A 26,714-nucleotide genomic window follows, 5' to 3' on the forward strand; every position below is an offset into this window, starting at 1 on the left:
TAAATTTTGTTTTTATTTACATATTTTAAATATTTTACCTTACATATAAATATTGCTCTCTTTGTTTCTGATAGATTGCGTGGGCTTTAAACAAAGGTGTCAAAACAGAATACAAACAGTTCTGGGACGTGGATCTTGGAGTAACTTATATACCATGGGAAAAAGTGAAAGTGGATGACTTGGAAGGTTTTGCAGAAGGAGGCATGATCGATCAGGAAACTGTCAATACCGGTAAGCGCCCAGAGCAGCCCTGAGCACCAGCGTTTCGCCACTTCGAATGAGTCCTGTAAAGGTTCTGAGTGAGCTGAGTGTCCGCATGGAAGGGCAAGTTGGGTTTGTTCCATATCGATGTCCTGGCCCGTCCCCCCCAGGGAGACAGGAAGCTCTCATGTCGTAAATGCCTAGCAGGCCCCTGCACATGAGTCCGTAGTGCTGAGGTTGTCACGTAAGTTTCTGAAGAACTTTGCTCCTCCACAGAGTTGTGTGTGGAGACGTTCTAAAGCTCAGGGAGCCTTTCTCCACTCTGGAGAGGCCCGTGTCCTCTCCGGAACCTGCCTCTCGCTCCTCTTCTTCCATATTGGTCCAGTACGCTTCTTTCAACAAAAACTAAGTTTCCCTCTCTGAGTTGAAATGGGAAATGGGACTTAGGTGGGCTTTTTGTTTTGTTTTAATATTTTCCAATTATTAGTAATTTATTGAGGAAAGCAGGAATAGAATTGTAATTTAGAGACCCGAAGTGCAGATTTATGAATTCTAATGCTTATGACCGATGTTGGGGCTGGAGTGATAGCACAGTGGGTAGGGCGTTTGCCTTACACTCGGCTGATCCGGGTTCAATTGCTCCGCCCCCTCTTGGAGAGCTGGACAAGTTACTGAGTGTATCCTGCACGCATGGCAGAGCCTGGCAAGCTACCCGTGGAGTATTCAATATGCCAAAAACAGTAACAAGAAATCTCACTTGGAGACATTACTGGTGCCTGCTCAAGCAAATTGATGAGCAGCGGGATGACAGTGACAGATGGCCATTGTTGATGAGGTTGGCTTCTCAAAATAACTTCTTTAGGTTTTTTCAGTTTTGGGGAGCTGGGGCATAGGGAAGGGCCCTTGGGTATATCAGGGTGGGCTGGGATAGCAATGGCCATGCTACCGTCAATGTTGGAAGCGTAAGAAGCCCCACCCAGTTGATGCTCAGGGTTATTACAGGCTCTGCACTCAGGAATGAACTCCTGGCAGAGATACCCCTCTATGGGATGCCGGCTATCTACGGAACCTGGGGTGGCCTCGTGCAAGGCGAGTACCTTACCTGCTGTACTATTGCTCTGGCCCCATGCTTAGCCTGGCTTTTGTTTGTTTGTTTTTTCAAACAAAACGAGTTGTTTTGAACCTTTAGGTCAATAAAATAAAAAGTGTTCACATATGAAACTGATTCTCTCCCTACCTCCCTCGTTCTCCCAAGTTCAGATAAGACTCTACTGGTTTTTTGTTGTGTGGTTTTTTGGCGTTTTTTTGTTTTCTGCTTTTTGGGTCACACCTGGCGATGCACAGGGGTTACTCCTGGCTCTGCACTGAGGAATTACCCCTGGTGGTGCTTAGGAGCCCACATGGAATGCTGGGAATCGAAAGGAAAGAAGGCAGGCAGGGAAGCTCCGGGTTCCGGGAGGGGTCTCCTGAAGTAGAGTTCCCAGCCTTCAGTAATTCTGAATATGAAGAATAACTCGTGGACAATAGAAAAAATTTGTTATGAATTCACAAATTAATCAGCACTAACCCAGTTAGACATCATGATATTGCTACAGGCAAAAGAACGGGAACATATACCTATCACTTCACAAACTCGGGTGATTTCTGGAAGTTTTTTCTTAGTCTATTTCACACATTTGCAAGCTGTTGTTTCTTGCCAGCGTCTCTTTCATTCTTTAATACTTTTCCAGGACAGTGACTCCTGCGGTGAGCGCTTTCCGCCCTGTTTTGTGGGAGGCCGAGTCCGGAGCTGCGGTGGGCACGGCACGGGCGCAGGGCCCTGCTCACTCTCCGCCCACCGCGCAGTCTCCGGGAGGGAAGTGGCTGTGGCCGTCTCTGAAGGGTGCGATGCCGGGGGAGCCGCTCCTCAGTGCTCGGATGGCAAGGAAGAATGAAAGCGTTGAATCAGTAGTTGCCTAGGGCTGCTCGGGCTGTCTCGCTTTGCCAGAAGAGCAGCCAGGCCCTCGCCCCCAGCACAGCGGACAGCCCCGCTGCTCAGCTGCAGCCGCACACAGGCACGTGGGGGCGAGCTGCGGGCCCGGGGGCAGCGGACAGGCTCTGGGGGACAGCTCCCAGACGGACAGCTCTGCAGCGTCCACCCCGACCCTGAGCCAGAGCCACGCACACAGCCTGGCAGACACATGTTCTGCGTGCAGGAGCCTCCTTTCAGTCAGTGCCCAGCCCTGCCCTGTCCCCCGAGCGCTGAGCCAGGAGTATCCCAGTCCTGCATGAGCCAAGATTGTGACTAGCAGCCCCTCAAGAAGATTGAGAACCTCCAAGAGGACCTCTGGACCTTGAGTCCTCATTTTTCATGGCTATTTTCAGAAAAGTTGGGTTTTTTTTTTATTTTATTTTTTAATTGGACTGTGCTTTTGTATTGGCTTCCCCCGTGTCTTGTACAGACTAGAGTAAGCTGCTTCTGTTAGCCTCTGAGGGGAGTGTGTTTGCGCGCCTGTGTTTCCTCTAGGTGAAACGATAGAGTGCCGTTTCCTTCGTGCCTCTTGTCCTGCCCCTTTGGACTCCTTAGAATCCTAATCAGAGTTACCTGCATCAAAGCTAAGGCAGCAGTTGCACATGCTGCTAGAGGGTTTAGACAAAATGAGTGTATCTGCACTAGAATGCAAAGTTGTGCCTCGCCAGAGGGAATTCACACCAGGTGTTTCGTCTAGAATGGGAAACTGTCAAACCTGCGGAGCCCGTGAAGGAGCCGGTGCCCGCAGCTCAGAGCCCACCTCCCGCCGAGAAGGAGCCGGTGGTCACCAGCCAGGCGGACGTGTACCCACCACCTGTGGCCGTGTTGCAGGTGAGTGCTGGGCGTGGCGGGGGTGGCCAGTGCGGGGTTTCCACTCGCGTAACAGAAAGCTTGGAGCAGTGTGTCCAGATTAGGGTAGTTGGAAATTTAACCAGTTTTTGAAAAATAAATTGTAGAGGAATGGGGTGACTTATATTCAGTGTCTGTTGAACAGATACTGCCTGCTTTGCTGGTGACGGTCACTGCACCCGAGGCAGGGGGGCCCGACTGAGTGAGGCCAGCAGCCCCTGCCCAGAGGGAGACAGAGTGAGGTCTGTGCAGGGAGGGCCTGGGCTGTGGGACGTTTCAGCTGAAGGGAAGACCTGCTGGCATTGTGCCACCTGAGGGATGAGTTCAAGTTGCTGTGGGCGTCAGCCACGTGCTTTCCAGGAGGGGCTTCGGGACGGGAGGGCCCAGTCCAGATAAAGGCTCCTGCGCTGCCCAGGGGAGACTGAAGCCTTCCAGGTGGTGGTGTTTCCCTCCAAGGGGTGGAGCCACCGGAGCATTTTTCTCTGCGGAGTGAATTGATGGAGCAGTGTTACGGGAGCACAGTGGCTGCTATTTTGAGCATAGACTAGTGGGTGTTGGTTAAGGCAGGGGGAGCGATTCAGAGACAAAGCCCCCTACGTGAGAGATGGTGGTGACTCAGACGAAGCTGATGGCAGTGGCGGGCGAGAGAAGTCAGACACGAGATCTTTCCTCTCCTTTTCAATTCTCCCCTCAGGACAGACCCCCAGGGCGGTCTCAGCACATGCGCATCGCCAGGGATTGGGCCCACGACCTTTCACTGCCCAGGGCTCCTGATGGCCCAGCGCACAGAAGTGCCTTTGAGTGTGTGGCCTTGCACTTGGGGGAGCAGGTGCTCGGACCACTAAGCTGTCTCTCAGGCCCCTCAGTGTGCCTTTATTGTCACGACTGTTGGGACATGGTTATTAGCTTTGCACACGGGGCAGGGCTTGTGTTCTGAGGAATTAATTGGGAAGGAGTCACCATGATCTAAGAATGGGTTCGGCGTGGGAAGAGTTGTTTTGGGAACGGCAGTTGAGTTTGACGCATCTTCCAGACCACAAAGTTGAGATGGTGACGAGACTGTTGGGGGGCTGTGGGCCGTGGGAGAGAGCACAGCCGTGGCACGGATACTTGGAGGCGGTCATGCCTAGATGAGTGGAAGAGCTTCCAGGTGGGAGGGGGAGGAGGTGCAGCCTGATTCCAGAGACTTGGTGTGTGGGGGCAGTTTAGGATGGAGTCTGAGACCCCGTGTTCAGATTGATAGGCGGTGCTTTGTTCACAGTCCCCACGTACATTATCTGTTGAACATATCGCCTCTTTGCAGAGCCCTGGTAGGTTCATTCCTCGTTTCATAAATGAGGTTAAAAGCCCATGTCTTATTTATTTTAAGATTCAACACTAGTTTATTATAAAAACTCTCACTGAAATGGGGAGATAGGTAGCTGGAGAAAAGGCCAGAGATGACAAGCCCGCATGTGCTGTCATAGTCGCTCTGCATTCAGGCGCAGGACAAGGCAATCTCCTCCCCATTACTCAGTCAGTGATGTCAATGCTACTCGCAGGAATTGTTCTTTTTAAAAAATCTTATTATTGAATCATAGTGAGGCAGACCCTTACAAAGCTGTTCATAATTTGGTTTCAGTCATAGCGTTCCAACACCCATCCCTCCACCGGTGTACATTTCCCAGCACCAGGGTCCCCAGTTTCCCTCCCATCACCTTCCCCGGCCCAGCCTGCCTCTGTGACAGGCACTTTTCTTCTCTCACTATCACTTTCTAAGATTTATTTATTTATCTTTGGTTTAGGGGCCTTACCTGGTGATGCTCATGGCTGAATGGCTCAGGAATTACTCCTGGCGGTGCTCAGGGGATCATAAGGGATTGCAGGGAATAAACCTGGGTTGGCTGTGTGCAAGGCACATGCCATCACTTTGGCCCCAAAGCCCGAATATTTCTTAGTATGTTGATGTTTTCCTGCCTTAAAAATAGGAATAACGTACGTACTTGGACTTCTCCCAAGTTCCTATCATTGCAAATGTATAAAATGTATAAAACTTACTTTTCTGTCTGCAAAGATTCCAGTAGCACCAGCTGTGCCTGCTGTCAGTCTAGTGCCGCCAGCATTTCCTGTGTCGATGCCCGTTCCTCCTCCTGGCTTCAGCCCGATTCCTCCGCCTCCTTTCCTGCGAGCAGGTTTCAACCCTTCACAGCCACCTCCTGGTAAGGAAGTTTCCTCTTACCCACTCGGTTGTTTAAACTTGAGCATATTAATGAAATTGTGGTTTTTGTTTTGTTTTAACCAGTTTTGATGTTCTTGAGTGGCAATTCTCATACTATAGTTTGTGTTAGAATCTCCTGGCGGGCGGCTTCATTAAAGTGCAGATTGCAGGCCGGTCACTCTCTTGCTCTGATGGCCCTGAACAGGGCCAGGAGATTAGAGTTGTAACCAGTCCCCAGGGGATGCAGGTTATCAAGGACTACACCGACAGAAAGGAAGGGTGTGATTCCCTATTGTACTCTTACGATGGTGCAAAATTCGTCCTATTATCAAAATTCTCTATAGTTATCATGCATTGATCAGAAAATATGTGTAACTTACATGGGCTGTTTTTCCTAAAAATTTTCATTTTTACACGATGTTGATAAATAAAAGTTGCTTCAGTAATTTTAAATTAAATGTTTCAGTTGGGGGCCAGAGAGTATAGCATGTAGGGCACTTGCCTTGCACACAACAGACCCAACCCAGTTTCCATCTCTGATACCTCATCTGATCCACTGGGAGTGATCCCTGAGAACTGAGCCAGGAGCAGCCCTTGAGCATCTCATACGACCCACACAGGAGTGGTCCCTGAGAACTGAGCCAGGAGCAGCCCTTGAGCATCTCATACGACCCACACAGGAGTGGTCCCTGAGAACTGAGCCAGGAGCAGCCCTTGAGCACTGCCAGTTGGTTGCCAAACAAAGCAACCTCCTAAAACCCTGATAACTTAACAATATATATAGTTACTATATGGCTTTAATGATTAGTTTAGGAGGTATACAGAGAATCAGTGATAATTTTTTAGATATTAAAATTTTCTTTGAACTTTCTGAACTGTTTGCTTATTTTTAGGGAAAAAGCACTGAACATTACATACCTAGATTTCCTAAAACCTGTTACAATATTAAAAAGTGAATTCATTGTCTGAAGATGGACATTTGCCATGTGGCATAAAATTTAAAAATAAGACCTAATTTGAAATTTATGCAGATTTTTAAAAGAATTTTATATTCTTAAAATACAAAATTTTAAGAATATTTTATTTTTAAAAATTATATAAAATACTATTTTATATTATCTTATAAATAATAGCAGTCGTCCCATTGTACATCAGTTTGCTCGAGCGGGCACCAGTAACGTCTCCATTGTGAGACTTGTTACTGTTTTTGGCATCTCCAAGATGTCATGGGTAGCTTGCCAGGCTCTGCCATGCGGGCGGGATGCTCTCGGTAGCTTCTGGGGTGGGGCGGGGTGCTGGAGAGTTTGCAGCCTGCGAGCCCTCCTGGGAGCTGTGCTAGAGAGACCAGGTGGCCCCCAGGATCAGCCTCGGGTCATTGCCTGCAAGGCATGCCCTCTCCCTGTCATAGTCCTCCGATTCGGAAGCAAGGCTGACTGGTTGGTTTTTAATAGTTCAGTCACATGATACTTGGAAATGTTTCCTCAGTGTCTGAAAGATGGAGGCCTGGGGAGATGGCTCAGAAGAGCTGGCGCCAGTGCCTGGCACATTTGATGCCCCTCAGTCACTGTCCTTCATGTCCTCCCCAGCTCCTGGGGGTGCCTTGGCAGGGCCCAGCAACTGCATTCATTGCCAGGCCAGGCATCCTTGAGGCATTGGTGCAGTAACACCCAGGCTAGTGAAATAGCCCCATCTAAAAAGCACTGCATTTTGTAGGTATTAACTGCATGGAATGTTGTCAGGAGCTTTAAAAATAGTCTTGAGCTCGCTCCTTCGGTAGTCACAGAACTAATACAGAAACAGGCTGCATGACTTGAAGTTCTGGTATAAAGTGCCTTCCCGGGCTAGGGTTTGAGAAGTCTGATGAACCTGGAATATGCCCGGTATGAAGAGTTTCTCTTAGCTAGTACCAACTGATAGGATTGCCTTTTTTTTTCCCTGTTGTGTATTTGGGTGTCTGGGTGGGCATGAACCAAGAAGGTAGTTTTTAAAATAGGAAATCGATTAACAAGTAGGCAGTGGTGGTAAAGCACTTTCGTAAGGAAGAACATGGAGCTCCACGTAGAGTCATTGAGGTCTTTAAGGTGAGTGACCTTTCTCGTTTTCTTTTTTCCTTTTCTTTCCCTGTAGGTTTCATGCCACCTCCAGTCCCCCCTCCCGTTGTGCCACCACCTGCTGTCCCACCAGTCGTTCCAACATGTGAGTTTCCTACTGGACTTTCCTCTGTTCAGAATAGTGGATAAGTTCTCGGTCTTAGGACTTACACAAACAGTTTTAAGACATTTTTCACTCAGATGCATCCTTTTGTTATTACGAGGTTTATATGGTCCATATTCAGTCAGAATGGCTCAGTTCTCACTTTCGTTTGTTCATTTTTGTTGTGGTTTTTGGACCACACCTGGTGGTGCTCAGGGCTTGCTTCCTCTTGGTTCTGCCCTCAGGTATCACTCCCTGTGGGGCAGCAGGGGTCTTTAGGCAGTGACATGCAAGGCAAGTGTCCTGCCCACTGTACTCTCCAGCTCTAGCCCATTCTTTGAAATAGAATGTTCATACATTTATTGCAGTTCACATTATCTCTTAACTGTTTCACTAGAAAGTGGTGGATGATAGTCCTTGGTACATTTTAATGTCAGATATTTGGGCAAATTTTCATTATCTAGCATACTTGTTGTTCTGCATTAACAGTGTTTTTCCTTCTTAGGTTTTGGGTTTGCAATACTATTAGTAATGGTTTCTCACGTGAATAATTCAAACACCACACCCAACACCAGTGTGGCATCTCCCTCCCCAAAGACTTCAACGCCCCTCCTTCTCAAACTCCCCAGCTCAGTTGTGTGGATCAGTTCCCCTTTGTTCTGCCTTTGTCCCTTTTTTGCTACCTCGCTGTGTATCTTTAGGTCCCACATAGGGAGATCATTGTGTACCTAGTCCTGTCCTGACTGATTGACTCCATATACCCTCTAATTTCATCCCTGTTGGGCAGATGGCATGATTTTGTTCTTTCTTAGAGCTGCATAGTATTCCAGAATGCATACATACCACAGGTTCTGGATACTTTCACCTGTACTTGGGCAGTTGGGTTATTTTTTATATCTTGGCTGTTATACTACGTTAGTGATGAACATAGGTGTGGATATATTCGTTCCGGTTTATGTTTTTGTATTTTGAAATAGATGCCAAGAAGTGGTATTGCTGGATCTTATAGGAGTTTAGTTTTTGGAGAAGTCTCCATATTGTTTCCTATAGAGGTTGAAACTGATGACATTCCCACCAGTAGTGGATATGGGTTCCTTTCTTACCAAAACCCTACCAACATTGGCCAGATTTTTGAAATTATACCATTCTCACAGGTGTAAGGTGATACTGTTCATATTGTTGCTTGGATTTGTGTTTCCCAAATTGTGGGTGACAGCAGTTTTCCATATGCTTGTTGGTCATCATACATCTTCTTTGTCCTGTGCTCGGGGACCACTCCTAGCGGAGTTCAGGGACCATATGGGGTACTGGAGATCAAACCAGGGTTGCCCGGGTACAAGGCAAGACCCCCTTCCTGCTGTGCTCTCTCTCCAGCCCCAGTTCTCATTAATTAATCTTACCCTGGGCTAGGAGGAGTATCTGAGTCTTTGCAAGTCAGTATCATTCCTTGTCATGTGTTACGGAAGGGTGCACAATGGATCAGCTACTTAACCTGGAATGTGTTTCCCCTCCTTGAAGCAGCTTTAGTGCAGCCGCCGCTGTCCATGACTCCAGAGACCGTGAAAGAAGTTGGATTCGGTGGCCTGATTCTGCCGGGCGCTTCCGTTGCTGGCAGTCTCGCTACTCCGACTCTGCCGGCTGGGAATGTTTTTAACCCTGCAACGAAGCAAGGAGAGCCTGAAGACAAAGTACCTCATCTCCTAGACCGCCAGATCTCTGCTGGTGAGAACGCCAGGCCCGGTAAAAAAGTGTTTCTGTTCCTCAGCAACCCCTAGTCAGGTCTTCAGTCATCTTGGTGTTTGCATTTTATTCTGAGAGAGCTGCGCATACAGTGTTGAAATGTGGGGCTGGGGACTCAGCCACCTCGACTAGTTCTTGGCTTTTGTGCTACTGAGACCCAGACACGTACTAGGGACGGCCAGACGCTCCACAGTCCAGACATGCTCTCCAACTCGGCCCCAGGGGGCACAGTGCTTAATAAGACTTGACTTTGTTGCTTTGTTGGGGCTGGAATGGCAGTGCAGCGGGTTGGGCACTTGCCTTGCATGTGGCTGGCCAGAGCCTGACCCTGCCACCTCCGGTGGTTCCCGCAGCCGCACAGGGAGTCATCCCTGAGTTCAGCCAGGGCTGGACCCTAAGCAGAGTTGGCCGTGGCCCAAAACAAACCCAGAGAGACATCACTCTGTCCTCAGGGTTTGCATTCTGAGAGGTTAGTCTGGGTGTTGACACCTTTCATTAAGACTGTTCTCTTTAGGGCTGGAGCGATAGTACAGTGGTAGGGCATTTGCCTTGCACGCAGCCGACCCTGGTTCGAGGGCACTGTCAGGAGTGATTCCTGAGTGCATAGCCAAAAAAAAGAGAGAGAGAGACCATTCTCTTTTGGTCGCATTATATATAGCTACTATATTATCATCCAAACCATACTGTATTGAATATGTGTATTTATAAGGTGTTAATGTTGAACATGCATTAGGTATAGATTTCTGTCTACTATTTCTAATATCTGGATAGTAGGTGTTTGAAAGCAAAGCAGATCTTTTTTTTATGACATTGCTAGTACTTTAAAAATTATTTGTAGGGACCAGAATCCATGGCTGACCTGGGTTCGATCCCTGGCGCCCCATATGGTCCCCTGCACCCATCAGGACTGATCTCTCAGCACAGAGCCAGGAGTCAGCTCTAGGTGTTCAAAACCCAAAGGAAAATTAATCTAAAAAATAACCATTTAAGCTTTATAAAGACTTTTGTTAAAGTAGGATAATCAATATAAAACTTGAATAAAATTCGGTGTAAAGATCAAAGTTTTCTTTAGGTCACAGACCTTCTTAAGATTTAATATTCAAATTTTGCCTCGCATGATCCTAATAATTTGGGGGTTAATGTTTATGTAGTATCTAGTGTACCTTGCGGGGGGGGGGGGGGTCCCTGATAGAACAGACTGCAGGCTTTCAGATTCAGCATTAATGTGTAGAAGTGTGATACCCTTTCACACCAGAATGATTTGTGTGTGTGTGTTATTTTTTTGTTTGTTTTCCGTTTCAGTGATTCCAAATGATATTTCAAGTAGCTCTGCGATTTTAGGAGGACAGCCACCAAATGTGACGAGCAATTCTGGAATTCTGGGAGTCCAAAGACCAACTATATCGAGTAATGCGGAGATTCTGGGAGTCCGTCCGTCTAATGTTCCCAGCAGCTCTGCGATGCTGGGAGCCCAGCCCCCGAACATTCTCAGCAACTCGGGGATGCTGGGGCTGCAGCCGCCAAGTGTGTCGAGTAGTTCTGGACTCATGGGTGTGCTGCCCCCTCACATCCCTAGCAACCCCGGGCTGATGGGAGGACAGCCACCAAATGTCCCGAATGCTTCTGGACTCATGGGGACACAGCCACCAGCTGGACCTCAGAACTTACCCCCCTTAAACATCCCTGGTCCAAGGATGCCTGCAATGCCAATGCTGGACATTCGCCCAGGGCTGATCCCCCAGACACCTGGACCAAGATTCCCTCTAATCCAGCCTGGAATTCCAGCCCAGAGAGGAATCCCTCCTCCGTCGGTACTTGATTCAGCTCTTCATCCACCACCCCGAGGCCCTTTTCCTCCAGGAGATATATTTAGTCCACCAGAGAGACCTTTCCTGGTTCCTGGAAGACAAAGTATAGACAGTGTTCCTAATGCAGATAAAAGGATACCGGTTGGGAATGAAAACATTCAGCAGGAAGGAGACCGAGATTACCGGTTTCCTCCCATGGAGCCCAGAGAGAGCATCCGACCTCCCCCGCTAGATGTCAGGGATGTGGTCGGACGGCCCGTGGACCCGAGAGAAGGCCCCGGCAGGCCCGCGTTAGACGGTAGGGAGCACTTCGGAAGGCCTGTCGATATAAGAGAGAATCTTGTGAGACCTGGTCTAGATCATTTGGGGCGAAGAGACCACTTTGGCTTTAACCCGGAGAAACCCTGGGGGCCCCGAGATTTTGATGAAAGGGAGCACCGGGTAATATCTGTCTTCGGGGGTCCAAAAGGCTTACATGAGGAAAGAGGGCGCTTCCGGCCTGGCGCCTATCGATTTGATCCTAGAAGTGGTCCTTGGAACAGAGGATTTGGACAAGAAGTTCACAGAGATTTTGATGACCGCAGAAGACCGTGGGAGAGGCAGAGGGATAGGGATGACAGAGATTTTGATTTCTGCAGAGAAATCAATGGAAACCGCCTTGGACGCGATAGAATTCCAAACGCTTGGGCGCCCCCTCCTCATGCTCGGGTGTTTGAGTTTTTCGAAGGGGCCACTTCCCAGCGCAAAGGTGATAACGTGCCTCAGGTCAACGGGGAGAATCCTGAGAGACACGCTGCGCCCCCGCCTCTACCTGTGCAGAGTGATCCTGAACTGTATGAGAAAATGGCACCGGCGACTGACATTAACAAGGAGAAGAGTGACACAGTTGCTGATAGAGAGAGTGACCCAGTGGTAGAAAGCACAGAAACTGAGGGGACATAATCATCGCTCAGTAGGTAAAAGATACCTTTTGTAAAGTTGTCATCTCTCTGTAATAGGTTAATGGCCGACCGGACCATAGTCGTTCACTTGTGTCTGCCAGAATTAAGTTAATCTCATGTTCATGTCCACCTTTCTCTTAAAATAATTGTACAACTGACTTGTATAGATACTGTTCTTAATATGAACATGGTAGGTAAACATTCTTTTTTTTTAATTTTTCTGATAAAATATAAGTGTTGCCCCCAGATTCTTTTAACTTCGAGGAAATGAATAACAGCTTGTCGGAGACTTCCTATGGAAGAAAGAATTTTTTTAGCTACTACCATTAGGTTGGATATGGTAATAGAGATATTTCGAAATAGCGGGAGGTGATCTGTCTATCCATATCTTTAGGCTGCTGCAGAATTTTAAGGTAATAGACAAAGCTGTGATATTTTACTCAAAGACTGGCTCTGGCTATTGGAGGAGCACAATACAGAGATTTCCAAAAGTGATTTTGTAAAATCTACACTATGGTCTCTGTTTCTCCAAAGTAAGTGTTTGTGATTTGTTCCTCATGCTGCAGTGAGTATATGAGAAAAAAAAGAAAACAACAACATAAATATTAAAGTCCGTTTCAATGTTGGGTGAATTTTGTTTTTAGATGCCAATAAAAACTTACTTGTTTGATAACAGTGTTCTAGGAATTGTATTTTTTTGACCTACAGTTCTTAAGCCCTGGATCCCTAGCAGCCTGTGCTTAGTCATTGCAGACATTTTTCTGTCCCTCTTAGCAACAGTGATGAAGAACCTGGCAGTGGGAAAAGCATATTTTTTGAGCCAGCGAGTCATGCTGTCTCATAGTATGTGTGTGATACCTGTGTATATTTACTGTGTAAGTCAATGGGGAGTCGTGTGCTTCTCCGTCTATCCCTGCACACGCGAAGGAAAGAAGTAGAAAATCCTAATAGAAAAGTCAGATCAGCATTACTCCTTGCTGTAACAGCTGCCGTGAAGGTTAAATCAGAAGTAGAAGAAAGAAATCCCATGGCAGGTGGACGGTTCTTTTTTTTAATACAGTTAAGCATGAGTCAGAGTTAGCATGGAGCCAGATTTCTTGTAAATGTTTGCAAGTTAATGCCTCGTTCCATGCTCTCCGCTGCTGTGCTAGAGCCGGTGCTTGCTGGCCGCTTGTCTGAGTGCACAGCAGTGCCGGCGGGTTGAAGAACAGCCGTTTGTGTACCAGGAACAGACTAGACTGTCCGTCAGTGCTCCATAGACTCTTGAGCATCACTGTTCAGGTTAGCTTCCAAGATAAACTCAGTAGCAGACAGTTGGGGGGAGTGGTTTACTGGGGTTAATTTTTTAATTAATCTTTTTCGGCTTTTAACTTTCATTGTTTCTCCTTTGGGCTTCACACACACAACACACACCAACACCACCACCACCAACAACAACAGCAACATTTGTGTTTTTTAGTTTCTAATGTAAGTTTGAGTTTGGTTCTCAGAATAGGCATTTTGTTTCCTGACATTTTATGATTTGCTCCATTTATCTAAAATTCTTCAGCTGTGTATGTCAAACCTCCAAAAGCGATAGAGCATTTCAGAGATTTAAAATTGAGTGTTTTTCATTTATCTCTGAATGAGGTAAGAGGGCTGTAAGCTGTCTTAAGGCTCCTAATTAAATAGAGAGATAGTATATTATTTATTTTTTTTTTGAAAAGTGGGTTGAAAATTTTAATTTCTAAAACAAGTCCTTTTAATCCATGAATTCCAGTTGATTTAAGATCTTAGAATAATTTTTCAAAAAACATAACACTGGTACAAAATTTTATGTTCAGGAAAATTAACCTAGTCTTAAGGAAGTCATTGGTGTTTCTATTAAACTACTTGAGTTGTGTTTACTATTATGAAAGTAAGTTATGTTCACTTACACTAAGTAATGATAAAGGAGTGCAACTTCTGCCTTCATGTGCCAATTTGGAAACTAGTCACTTCCTCATGTACTGCTTTTCAGGTTTTGACGGTAGAAGTTAGCCTCAGTGCAGTACTCTGTCCAGAAACCCAGCTTGGGAATAAGACTTCAGGGAACTGGGAAAAATTATGTATACTGTTCTCACTTTATCCTTATTTTGTTGTGTAATATCTGAGCTAAACGGGTCCTCCTCATCCTCATAACAGAGATTTCCAGAATTGATGGTCGTGGTCACCTCAGTTGTAACCACTGAAGAGAGAGGTTGTCTTTTGATGCTTTTTTTAAAAAATGCTTTTGATATAGTATTAACACTCAAATACTAGCAATCAGAAACATGCAAAAATAACCTAACCACTTCACATTAAATGATTAGAAGTGTTACAGGCAGTAGCTGTATCATGTACAAAATCAAGTAATGACTTGGGCTTGTGATAAATTATAGAACATTTAACTTACTGCGAGTAGAACTGCAGTGTTAGCATTAGTGAGAATTTTCAGTTGTCTTTACCTAGTTCATTAAACATTGACTTTTGTTCTTAGCATCAATGCATTTAAAGTACTTTGGTAATTTACATTAAGTAGACTTCTGTTCCTTTTAATTTTATTGTATGGGATGGACAAATTTTGAAACCATTTGGAAAATGGAATAGTATTAAATTGTTTAAAAACTTGGGAAACTTCATATATGCTTGATTGACAAAATTGGTTATTTAAGCTATTAAATTCTTACCAGAGTAGTTCCTTTCGTTCTGATAAATTAGCTGCTTTATTTAGCGACTATTATAAAAAGTTTTTGTTTATGTAACTACACATTTAGGATTGTTTTAGGGATAGAAAGTTTTGTCATACTTTTAATTGTTTCTTTTAATTAAAAACAGTATTTTTTATAAATTACACTTTTCTTAGATCTAAGGTCCCATTGATTTCAAGAAATACTATTCAGAAATTTTTAAATGCTCTTTATGACTTGACAATACTGACAATACTTTTAATACCCATCTCTAGTCCAAAAATGTAAGATGTAACAAGTGGCTTATAAGAAAAGAAAAATGATACCTGTTATTATATTATATATAGGTCCCCTTACTCATTTAACGGTTTAGAGAACTTTTTTTCTTCATTGTATTTTTGATGGCACAATTTTTAACAAATAAGATCATTTACTATTCAATTAAAAATAAGTTTATATACCTTATGTGCCTTCTTCATCATTACTTTATTGACTGCTATGACAAACTGTTTTAAGACATTTTTAAGTCTTACAAAGAAAGATGTCCCTTTAGTATTTTACATAATATGGATAAGGAGAGCAAATCTATTCATTTTTAAGATACACAAAATAAAAATACTATAAATTCAGGTAATCAAGTACAGTGGCATGGCAGAGAATTGCAAATGTGTCCTTAATTGATGGCACTATGATTTTATATAAAACACCTTTTATAACCGTAACTACCATGTCTGAAGTGAGGAAAAAATTAGGCCACCATTTTTTTTAATTGGCGATTTCATTTTTAATTGGGAGATTTTTAAAATGAGATACCCAAGTAAACTTCTGGAACTAACATAATCACCTCAGTGGTTTTTCTGAGCTCTGTGCTTTAAATAGGGACGTGCCTGTGGACAGCCATTGGAAATACTGCTCTTTCTATGGTTCACGGTGAGGGCTTCTAACAGGCCCACTTGGGGGCTGGGGGCAGTGATGTCACCAAAGACGACGGTTCCAAAAGAAGTCAGCTTCTCTGGGCGGAACAGCATCCACACGCAAATACCCCATCCTCCTGCGGGTGTACCACTTTAGATCCAAATTTAAATACTACACACTCAAGGGGTTTTCATTTTTCATTTATGTATTATTTATTTCTGGGCCACACCCAGTGGTGCTCAGGGCTTACTCCTGGCTCTGTACTCAGGGATCACTGCTGGTAGTGTTCGGTGAGCCGTATGAGGTGCTAGGGATTAAGCCCAGGTCAGCCTCCTGCAAGGCAAGCACCCTATGTGCTGTACTATTACTTCACATCCTTTTTGATTTTTGTTTTGTTTGGGGGCCACACCTGGCAGTGCTCAGAGCTTACTTTGGCTCTGCACTTGGGAATCACTCCTGCTGGGGTCTGAGGGGCCAAATGGGGTGCTGGTGATCAACCCAGGTTTGCCATATGCAAAAGCAAGTGGTCTACCCACTGTACTATCTCTCTGGCCCCTCAGTTTTTGAAATTAAAATACTGTAGTGGTACAACATTACTTTCAATGTTTCAGTAAAGTATGTACTTAGTTGCCGGGGGATTTAAAAAAATTGAGAAGTTGGTTAAACTCAGACTCATACCTAAGAATGATTCAGTGGCAAGAAAGGAAGGAAGCACTTCAGTAGGAAGCATTTTAATCTCAAGTATGTTGAAATTTTGTTTGGGCTCCTCAAAGGATGTACTTGTTGTCATGTAGTTAAGTGCTTTGATTATTGGATCCCTTTGTTCCCTTTGGGAACAAAGTTACAAGTATTGAATTTTGATCAGTGATTTGCTTGCCAGCAAATTTTGATTTTCACGTGAACTCTTATTTTTTTCTTCCCCTTTTCCTTAATATAGTGTCTTCTGGGTGGCAGTTGCTCCTCTGAGCACTCTGCCTTTCCTTCAGGCTCCAGATAGGTAGCTAGAGAGGCCAGGAAGTGCAGTGGTCTCCCCAGTGCACTGGGCCTGCTCTGAGGAGTGGCTCGCACCGAGCCCAATAGAGCTCCCAGCGACCTTGGGCTTGGGACTGGGGTTGGTGTTATGCAATCACTTGCCCTTCTGTGGGTCCCCAGCCTGCCACACTGCCTCACCCCTGCGCCCACCGCACCCGCAGCTGTGGTGGTTCTGTCCAGTTACCTTTGTCTTTCTCACCGCAGTACCACGGCTCCCGCCGCCCCTTTCAGGTGAGTCCTGTGTCTGGCGAACACAGTTCTGCTCCTTGCCCTGCTGATCTCTCAGGGCATTCTCATTGCCATAGTCGACTAGCCCGTGTCTCTGCGTTTTCTGTTCTGTAGAAGAGCCTTGATGGAGCAGGAGCAAGACAGTGGTGACCCCGAAAAATACCTTTCCGAGAGAACAGATTCTACTGCCTTTGGGATTTCAAAACAAGCCTTAACATTTACAGAGGGTGGGAGGGCAGGGATGGGGGGAGGGGAGGGAAGAGAGAGAGGAGAAGAGAGAGTTGTTTCGCTTTTTTCCAGGCCTTACAATGCCCAGGTGCCGCTCCCTGCTCAGAGCGTCTGGCTAGATGGTCGGGTTTTTCACTTCCAACTCATTGGGCTCCGCATGCCATTTGTGCTCCTCCTTTTGGGTGTGGGTGTATGGGTGCAGCCACACCTGGCAGTGCTCATAGTGCTCATGGCTTATTCCTGGCTCTACACTCAGGAATCACTCCTGGTGGTGCTCAGGACACCCTGTGGGATGCCAGGGATTGAACTGGGGTTGTCTTTGTGCAAGGCAAGTGCCCTGCCCACTGTCCTACTGCTCTGGCCCCTGGCCCCAGGATTACAGTTTTAAATTACTACGGATCCTGTGGACGAATATTCAGTGAATGTGTATTATGCTTATCTCTTATCTGTAAAGTACATCCCAATGGCAGTCCCTTGAGGAGGTGGTTATTTTAATGCCTGTCACACCAAAGAGAAATCTAAAACACAGATTTAAGTAGATTCCCAGAATCTTACCATTGGAAAATGTTTGGATGGAGATTGAGACCCAGCGCTGTTGGATTCAAAAATCAACCGTGTCATGCCAACTAACCAAGGCCCAGCCCTGTCCTCAGGTCCTGTCCTTGGCAGAAGGCAGCTGTGTTCAGAAGTGCCAGGCGCTCGAGTAAGGCATGCCGGCCAGTGGGCGTGCGGTGAGACGGCATTTGGACCCCGAGCTGTGCTGCATTGTCATTGTCACTGGTGCATGTGGGCCTGTAGAAATTTTCTGGTTAAACCAGCACCTCATGCTTCACAGTCTTAGATGGGATTTGGGGAATTTGTTGGGTTTTTTAAGATGTCATACTCGGTATAAATTCTTAGTAACTCACTTTTAATTTAGGATTGAGTTGCACTGGTATTTAAGGTTTTTTATTATTATTATTGTTAGAAAGTTGTTCACAATAGTTTATTACTTTCAATATTTCAATACCAGTTCCACCACCATTATACTTTCCCACCACATTCAACCTTCCCACCACCACCCAAGCCTGTCCCAAAGGCAGATGCTAAATATTTTGTATTGCTTGTTATGAATAACCGACTAATGATCCAGTAAGTTTTCCTTAGAGGAAAGCATGTGAAAATCGTTTCATATAAGGTTTTTTGGGTTTTTTTGAAAGCAACTTTTCTTACGACTTTGAAGAGTTAAAACTAAATTTCTAAAATGCTGTCTAGACTTCAAAGTGTGGCTGCTGCGAGTCTTCATCCCCTGTCTGACCTGCCCTGTGTACATCAGGTGTAGCCAAACAGCACTTCGTTTGCTTGTCTGTGAAATTCCCATTGTAGGGATTCTCAATGGCTTGAATAAGTGAATTTGTCAGTTATCTTCACACATAGTAAATATTTGATGTTTTTGTTTGTTTTCCAATGAATTCAAGTTCACTGGCATTACTGTTTGGTATCAGCGGGTAATCTAGTTATTTCACTTTATTGGCACGGAGACCTTAATTCAAGGGTTAGCTTTGGGTCTTTCATTTGAGCCACCCATGTCGGTTCTTGTACGTTAGCCCATAGCGTCCTCTTGTGCTGGTTGTTACTCACCTTTTCTCCATCCTGGGACCACGTCCCTGTGTAAACCACGCTTCAGGGGACACACCGTATCTGTGAGTTATTACTTCCCACTCTTGGCCACAGTCATCATCATTTTGCTTATGTCACCACTACCACATGAAATAAATTTTCGCATTTGAACAGTTTTAAAAAGAATGAGTCTTGTATTTATTATTGCCATTTTTTGTTGTTGTTCTTTGTGTTTTAGGGCCACAGCCAGCCATGCTTAGGGCTTCCTCCTGGTTCTGAACCCAGGGATCGCTCTTGACCATGCTCAGGGGACCTGGGCCCTGGGATTGAACCCTGTATGCAAGGCAAGCGCCTTCCCCACTGTGCTCCTTGTCCTGGCCTGTGTCTTGTGCCTCGTGCTGACCCCAGGTCACGGTTACATGTTTATGTTAGTAGAGATAGCTGTAAAACCAGAAATGGCTATAAAATCAGCTATTAAAAACAGTACTCAATGAGATCATTTTTGAAACTATGAAGGGTGATTGTTTCAGAGTTTCTCTGTAGGGCTGGGGATGTAAGCATATCACTGAGTCATATCCACAGTGGAGAACTTAACCCAACATGAGGACTTAGTGATTGTTCCATGTGTTTGTGGGGATTGAAGCCAGGGCCTCACACGAGGTGGGCCCTTCCACCCTGAGCCACACCCGAAGCTCTGGGTGGGTAAGGATTTTGAGATTTCTTAGTAGAAAAGCCATCAGGATTTCATCTGGGACAATGTGCTTTAAAACAAAAATAGTGTTTTTTATTCGGCCCTTCTAATTGTTAGCCCCAGATAGTCTTGAGTGATCACAAGTTGAAACAGAGCTGGGCATGGAGAGACTGACTTTGGGGTGGTGGCGGCGGCAGGGGAACTCGGCTCACAGTGCTTGGGACCGTATGCAGTGCCCGGGATCCGAGCGGGGCCGGCCGTGGAGCAGAGCACCTCTCCCCGAGACTTGGCAGCAGGCGCTGCCTCGCCCTCACGCAGCCTTGGGGTGGTGTTAACCAGCAGGCCTTGCTGCCCCTGTGCTTGGCTTTGGAGGAGTCTTCTGGGAAGGTAATCTGTGGACCGTATCGGAGGTTCACGAGCAGCGGGAAGTAGTGTTAGCACAACAGGGATTGATTGCTGAATCAAGGCCTCAAAGCACGAGTTCAGGGGGAGGGCAGGACCCCATGACCTCTGACTGTCCAGGGAGGCCCCATCCTGGTCTCTTTCACACGTGGGGCAGTTCTCAGTCCTCCTTGTATCCTTGACTTGGCCTCCCTCTGTCTTGGGTGGTCACCTTGTCATCTTCCTCCGGCACATGTGTCTCAACTCTCCCTGGAGCGTACTTCCGAAAAAAAACCGCATCTCCTTAGCTCACTGGGAATTAGAGCAACACAGTAAGGTCGTGTAAGAACATGTAACAGCCTGTGGTTATTATTACCATTTTTAGGTGCTTTTTTTGGGTCACACCCAGCAATACTCGGGGGTAACTCCTGACTCTGCACTAGGGAATTACTCCTGGTGGTGCTGAGGGACCGTATGGGGTGCTGGGAGTAGAATCTGGGCAGGCCTCGTGCAAGGCAACCCCCCTACCAGCTGTGCTGTCCCTCTGGCCCCAACCGCCTGTGATTAGATCTCTGGCTCTTGAACGTTAGTCCCATGTTAGTGATGAGCATCTTGATGCCGTTTCCATTTTTAAATCCTTGGCATAGCTATTACAAACCATTGAATAAGCCAGCCAGCACTGCCCCGCTGTTTCGATTCATTTGTGATGCATTTTGGGGGCGGGGACGGTCTGGGGCCACGCCTAGCAGTGCTCAGGGGACCGTGTGCTTTGTCTGGGAGATCTGAGCAAAGTCTCCTGCTTACAGGGCCAGCACCCTGCCCCTTTCCTCTCTGCGGTTCATAGCGTCACGATAGCAAACAAAGGGAAGTACTCTTGTATTGACTTAATGCTGACTTAACCATGGGGATTTTCTGAAACTTCATTCAGCGCAGCTACCATACAGATGTACCGTGTAGACACGGGAGGGATGGGACAGGGGTTAAGGTGCTTACCTGCAGCACTGCCAGGAATCACTCAAGAGCGTAGAACCAGGAGCAGACCCCGGTCGCCCCCGGATTTGACACAAACAACATGTACGGTGTCTCTTCCCATGGAAGCTGTTACTTGTGCCCTCTGTAAAACATATTGGGGCTGTAGTGCCACCGCCCTGGTGCAGCAACCCAAGCTCAGTCCCTGCCACGACATTGGTCCCTAGCACAGAGCACTGAGCATGGGGCCCCTCTCAAAAAATTAGTATTTACCTTTTTTGTTTTATCTATTCATTAAAATTCTCTCCTAAGAGGCCGGAGTTATGCATGTTAGACATTTGGCCTTGTGTGAAGCTGACCCCAGTTTGTTATTTTTTAATTTTTTTTCTTTTTGGGTCACACCCAGCAATGCACAGAAGTTACCTCCTGGCTCTGCACTCAGGAATTACTCCTGGCAGTGCTCAGGGGGCCATATGGGATGCTGGGAATCGAACCCGGGTCGGCCACGTGCAAGGCAAACGCCCTACCCGCTGTGCTATTGCTCCAGCCCCTGACTCCAGTTTTAATCTCTAAAAATAAAAAAATTCTAAGCAGTTATAACTTGTGATTAGAGAGGTTTATTAGAAATAGGTGTATTTCAAGTTTTATACTTTTTTTTTCCCCCGTAGGAGTAGCCAGAAAAATATTTGATCAAGTAGACAGCTTTGGCCCCGACTGAAATGTAAGTTCTGTGCAGCTCTTTACTAACGAGGTGCTTTGACGAGGGTCCCCGTTCTTCCTCGGGGAGGAGCACAGCCCCAGAGCACTCCTGCTCGCCGGTCCTCGCCGGGGCTCGCGGCTGCCAGGCTGGGCCGGGGGGACCAGTGGATGGGACTCAGGCCTGCGTGTCGGGGTTCCTGCGCCGTTGCGCCCCAGTGAGTGTGACACCCGAGTCTGCCGTGGGCGCACGGGCTCAGGGCCTCTTCTTCAGGCCTCCTGATGCTGTGCAGCCTCGTGCCCACCCTTGGAGCTCCCCTGGCATCTGGGGTCCCCGTACCAGCCCGTACACACGCTGGGCGGGCACCCTCGGCTCCTGGCTCCCGGCGTGCCTGCCTGGGTTCCGAGTTCACGAGGAGCAGCTAGAACATTTCCTGTTGTTCACTAGTAGGTTTAAATGGTGATGAATTAGTGGTTAAAAATCTTACTGATTTTATTTTTCAAAGACATAGAAGAACTCAAGTTTTAAGGGTAGACTTTTCCCCCCATTATGGAACTCAAGGAAAGATGGATTCACTTGAAGTGAAAAAAAAATATGTAGTTTTTCCACAAACGTATAATGTTAACCACTGAAATAAACTGCTTTTTAAAGATGTGTCTGACTCGGTCCATTGTATGTGAAACCACATTTTATAAAAACATTTTTTTTTTTAAAGTCTTATTAGGCCTCCATATGTAATAGTAAGAATTTGGAAAGCATTTGCTCTCAAAGTAAGTCTCCAAATTCGAATGTTCAAAAGAAAGTGGAGAAACGTGTTGTTGCAGGCTGTGGAATCTAGACGCTCGGAGGCAAAGAAGAGAGAAAGGACTCCCGGTACCACTGGTGATTCTTAAAGCCCATAGTCGAGTGAGGCAGCCGCCTGCTGGCAGCTTAGTCATAGCTGGGTTCGGACAACGCACAGCAGTCGTTACCCTGATACAGAAAATAAATTTGGACAAACCCGTAAACTGTGGCAACTCTGATCTTATTTGCCACAGTGGACTTTTTAAAAATCTACTTGTTGGACTAAAAACTATCGAGGGACTTGACAAATGGAGCCATCTAATTGTCCCTCCAAGGTCACAGCTCACAGCCTTTGTTTCCCTCTTGGCGTGACTTGTGTGCTTGACTCAGCAAATAAAATCAGTAGTTCACGCTTGAAACAAAAATTGTGGAGGCCACATGTTGCAGTACTTGTGGGCCACTAAGACTATCCCTGGCCCTGCCGAAGAGCAAATCTAGGACGTTTTTAGACCGTGGGTTCTGATAACCACGCCCCGTCTCTGCCCTGGTCCACTTTAGTTTTGAGAGTTTGGGGCTACACCTGGCTATGCTCAGGGTTTACTCCTGGGCCTGCTTTCAGGATTACTCCTCGTGGGATTTGGGGAACTATTTGAGGTGCTGGGGATTGAACCCAGTCATGTATACGCAAGGCTAGTAGTGCCCTATCTGCTGTATTACTTCTCTTAGACCAGAAGCAGCTCACGTAACATAGGGTGGGAAATGGGGTGAAGGAAAGACTGGTCAAGATTATTTCATCAAACCCTTCTGATGAAGTGATTTTAAGAAATAGTAGAAATAACTTGGTTTTGAAAGCAGCGATACTTAGGCCCAGAAGTGGGCAGACACTCTGGTTAGTCATTAAGTCCTTCAGGGTTTGAATTTTCTTTTTTTGTTGCTGGGTTTGTGTTTTGTTTCCATTTTGGGTCATGCCCAGCGATGCTCAGGGGTAAGTTACTCCTGCCTCTGCACTCAGGGATCACTCCTGGTGGCGCTCTGGGGACCCTATGGGATGCTCAGGATTAACCGGGGTTGGCTGCGTGCACGGCAAACTCCTCACCCGCTGTACTATCGCTCCAGCCCCAGGGTTGAGTTTTCTTCCATTCGGAGGAGCCTTTGTTTCCCTTGGTTGTCAGTGTGGGCAGATGGCCATTTCTTGTTGGACGTCCAAGTAGCTGGTGGTCTGGTGGGGGAAGAAAGTGATACCCAAGCCCTCACTGCCTTTTGTTGGACTGTCAAGTGTTTAATTTCCTCATGCATCACAACTGCTTGAGCCCATAGATGCATGTTTGAGCCAATAGATTTTTCAGTTAAATGCTTTTTTTCTTCCTGAGTGAATAACCTGACTTAGTTTTTCTCTAGATTCATTTTAGTATTTAGAAATAGTTTCTAATAAGCAAATGCACCCATACTACATGTGCATATACTTGCTCCTACACACTTGTGGTTTTTTTGTTTGTCTTTTTGCTTTTTGGGTCACACCCGGCAATGCACAGGGGTTACTCCTGGCTCTGCACTCAGGAATTACTCCTGGTGGTGCTCAGGGGACCATATGGGATGCTGGGAATCAACCCGGGTCGGCTGTATACAAGGCAAACGCCCTACCCACTGTTATTGCTCCAGCCCCTGCTCCTACACACTTGTTCATGAGAAATAGCGTGTCTTTAGAGAACCATGTCGCTTGTAGGTTTGTGTATATATATATATATATATATTTGTATTTATATATGTATATATACATATATATAAAATATAAATTTTTTAAGTTGCACTTGAATATTTTTTTGGGATTAGGTCACTGCAAACCATTGTCTTAAATGGTTTGACTTGCAAACATATTTCTTAGGAATTATATCTCTAAAACTTAATATTTTCTCATTAGGGCTAACTCATTAGAAAATGGCTCACTGGAGAATTTTCAGTAAATTTTATAACTTGGGTAAATTTTCTTTTCATTCAAAAAAAAAATGACACCATGAAACCCTCCAGTAGCCTGAAATGAATACTAACTAGATGCGTACTCAGCATCAAATATGGTCTCTGAGATGGAGAGACCAAGAGTACCACCCATGAGTTTTAGGTCAGTGATATTTTTCAGTGGTTCAGTAAATGACTCACTTCAAATCATTTTTGAATCATAGATAACGATTTTTTAATTGCCAAACAGAACCGTTCAGTCTTATGAACACTTATATGCTGTGGTTCACTTTGTGAATTTGGGTCCACTGCGTGTGTGTGTGTGTGTGTGTGTGTGTGTGTGTGTGTGTGTGTGTGTGTGTGTGTGTGTGTGTGTGTGTGTGTGTGTGTGTGTGTGTGTGTGTGTGTGTGTGTGTGTGTGTGTGTGTGTGTGAGAGAGAGAGAGAGAGAGAGACCCAGCGTGCAGTACTGGGAACCAAACCCAGGGCCTCACGTGTGCAAGCTCTGTGCTGCCCTTGCGTCAGTTTCTTGGCCCCAGTGGCTCCAGGGCCCCTGCTGTGCCGCCCCCCTCCCGCCACGAGCATATGGTGGGAGTAGCTTCCTCTGCATGGCCGGGCGTGGCACCAGGACAGCATCAGGACGCTATAAAACAAAGGATGAGCCCGGGCGGGGGCCTGGCCTTGGGACTGAACCCCAGAACAAGACCTCCTGGGTTCTGCCTGTGCGCCGGGCAAGTCCCAGCTGACCCTCCGTCTTCGGCAGTCCTTGGGGCGTGGCCCGAGTTCTCACGGCCATGGCCGTGCGCCTTCTATTTCAAATCTGCCCTTGGCCGTGATCCAGGCACATTTTGCCGTTTGTGACGATCCCACTCTTAAAGAGCAATCCCGAGTTTTTCTTGGTTTGTGGGACAGTTTGGTGTGTTGTTTTTCCTCTTGAGGTGGCATCCCTTGGTGTCCTCGTCGTCGGAGTAATGCCCCGGGAACATTACTCTGCCTTCCCACTCACCTTGAGAAGTACAGGTTTCACTTGGCATCACTGACGTAATCAAACCAGGCATTCTGTTCCTGAACTATTCTGAGTATTTGAAGATAGATATATGTGGAGGGTGGTGGGGAGGGAGAGATAAATTTTTAGTTCAATTTTAATTTTGTTTGGGTTTTGGGCCCCAGTCCGAGCTATTCTCAGTTCTGTGCTCAGGAGTCCTGAGCAGTTCGGGAACATATGGGGTACCCGCTGGGGATAAAGCCCAGGTTACTCGTGTGCAAGGCGAGAGCCCTAACTACTGTACTGTCTCTCCGGCCCCCGGCTCAGTTTCATACCAGTCATCATGGCTAATTATATTGTGACATTTTTAGCAGTTTTGGTAAGCAATCGTTAATGAAGATATTAAGTGGAACAATTAGATCGTTCTGCTATTTTGATGCCACGCGTCAAATCAAAGTCTTACACAAACGATTTCACTTACGGCTGAACCTTTAAATGTACTTTAAATAACCTTGCCATTTTCAAACTTGCTAATGTATGACCTTTGGGTCCAGCTATTTTTTTTTCTAGATTATAACATAAAACTTGGCTGGAAATACATACAGGGCGTCTTTTAATAAAATACTGATTTTGTGGTGCTGGGTATTGAATCCAGGGGGGAATTCTATTAGAAAAACAGAATTGTAAAGAACTCAGGAAAAGACCATGGAATTAGGATTTACATACTTGTTATTTTTTTAGAAAAAATAAAACTTGGGAGGTCAATACAGAGATTGTTAAAGGACAGAGCAATCACTCAGCTCCTGACTTCTCTTATTTCTGAAATGAAATTAAGTGAAGCTGTACGTCAGGTATTACCAAGTTATGTAATTCACCTAGGTTAAAATATTTTAAGGTGAATGACCATGTAAATCAAGTGGCATATTTTGTTGACTTTTTCATATCGATATATACTCAGTTTTGTTTACACTAAAGGAAAAGAAAACAGAAGTTCATGCATATTGGAATTGGCTGACCTTAGTTCTTGAATTGGCTCACGTGTCTAGTGGAGTCTGATTTGCTTAATTTTGGCTTCCAAGTAATTTGATTTAGTGAAACTTGCTATAGTAAATGGTGCAGTTGTCTTTCTACTAGTACCTGTAAGATCTGAGCCAGATATTAAAATCCCTAGATTCGTTAATTATAATTGAACTATGGTGTCTAGATGCTTATATTTATATCTCTTTCTCAATTCTTGAACCTCTTGTTTTTCAAATCAGACAATTTTCTTTCTTCCTTTTCTTCTTTTTTTTTTTTTGCAGAAAACTTAGCCATAACCTAATAATTTTAGAGATAACCCTGTTTGCTTTATGAACATGTTTGAATTCAGTAAAATTTTCTGTTGGCTCCTGAGGTTCTTGGTTGAAGTGTGTGCCTTTTGGTTGAAGTGTGTGGGCTTTTACTAATATCTAGCTCAGGATCAGATCACGTCAGAGCCTGCAGTGTTACAGTCCGAGTTCAGTTAAAGATACATGTGAGTGATGTCATTGTTCACTTTGCTTTCTGGGACGTGTAGTTTTGGCTTGATTTTTGTCCTTTGATCAGTAGAGCCGATCTAGAATGTGGCTTCCTGGAAACCAATTGGCGA

At 45.7% G+C, this 26,714-nt stretch overlaps 1 protein-coding gene across 1 annotated transcript in view; it reads left to right on the top strand.

The window, feature by feature from the left end:
* SCAF8 (SR-related CTD associated factor 8) overlaps window positions 1–26,714 on the top strand; it is a 216,184-nt gene that overhangs the window by 85,643 nt on the left and 103,827 nt on the right. The window contains exons 16-21 of the mRNA XM_055135075.1: window positions 75–231; window positions 2,910–3,043; window positions 5,115–5,259; window positions 7,386–7,454; window positions 8,973–9,191; window positions 10,494–11,955. Coding sequence (XP_054991050.1) covers window positions 75–231; window positions 2,910–3,043; window positions 5,115–5,259; window positions 7,386–7,454; window positions 8,973–9,191; window positions 10,494–11,941 — 2,172 coding nt within the window. The 3' untranslated portion in view covers window positions 11,942–11,955. The remainder of the gene's footprint in view (window positions 1–74; window positions 232–2,909; window positions 3,044–5,114; window positions 5,260–7,385; window positions 7,455–8,972; window positions 9,192–10,493; window positions 11,956–26,714) is intronic.

The sequence above is a fragment of the Sorex araneus genome, chromosome 4 (assembly GCF_027595985.1).
Source record: "Sorex araneus isolate mSorAra2 chromosome 4, mSorAra2.pri, whole genome shotgun sequence".
In the NCBI taxonomy this organism is placed as follows: domain Eukaryota; kingdom Metazoa; phylum Chordata; class Mammalia; order Eulipotyphla; family Soricidae; genus Sorex; species Sorex araneus.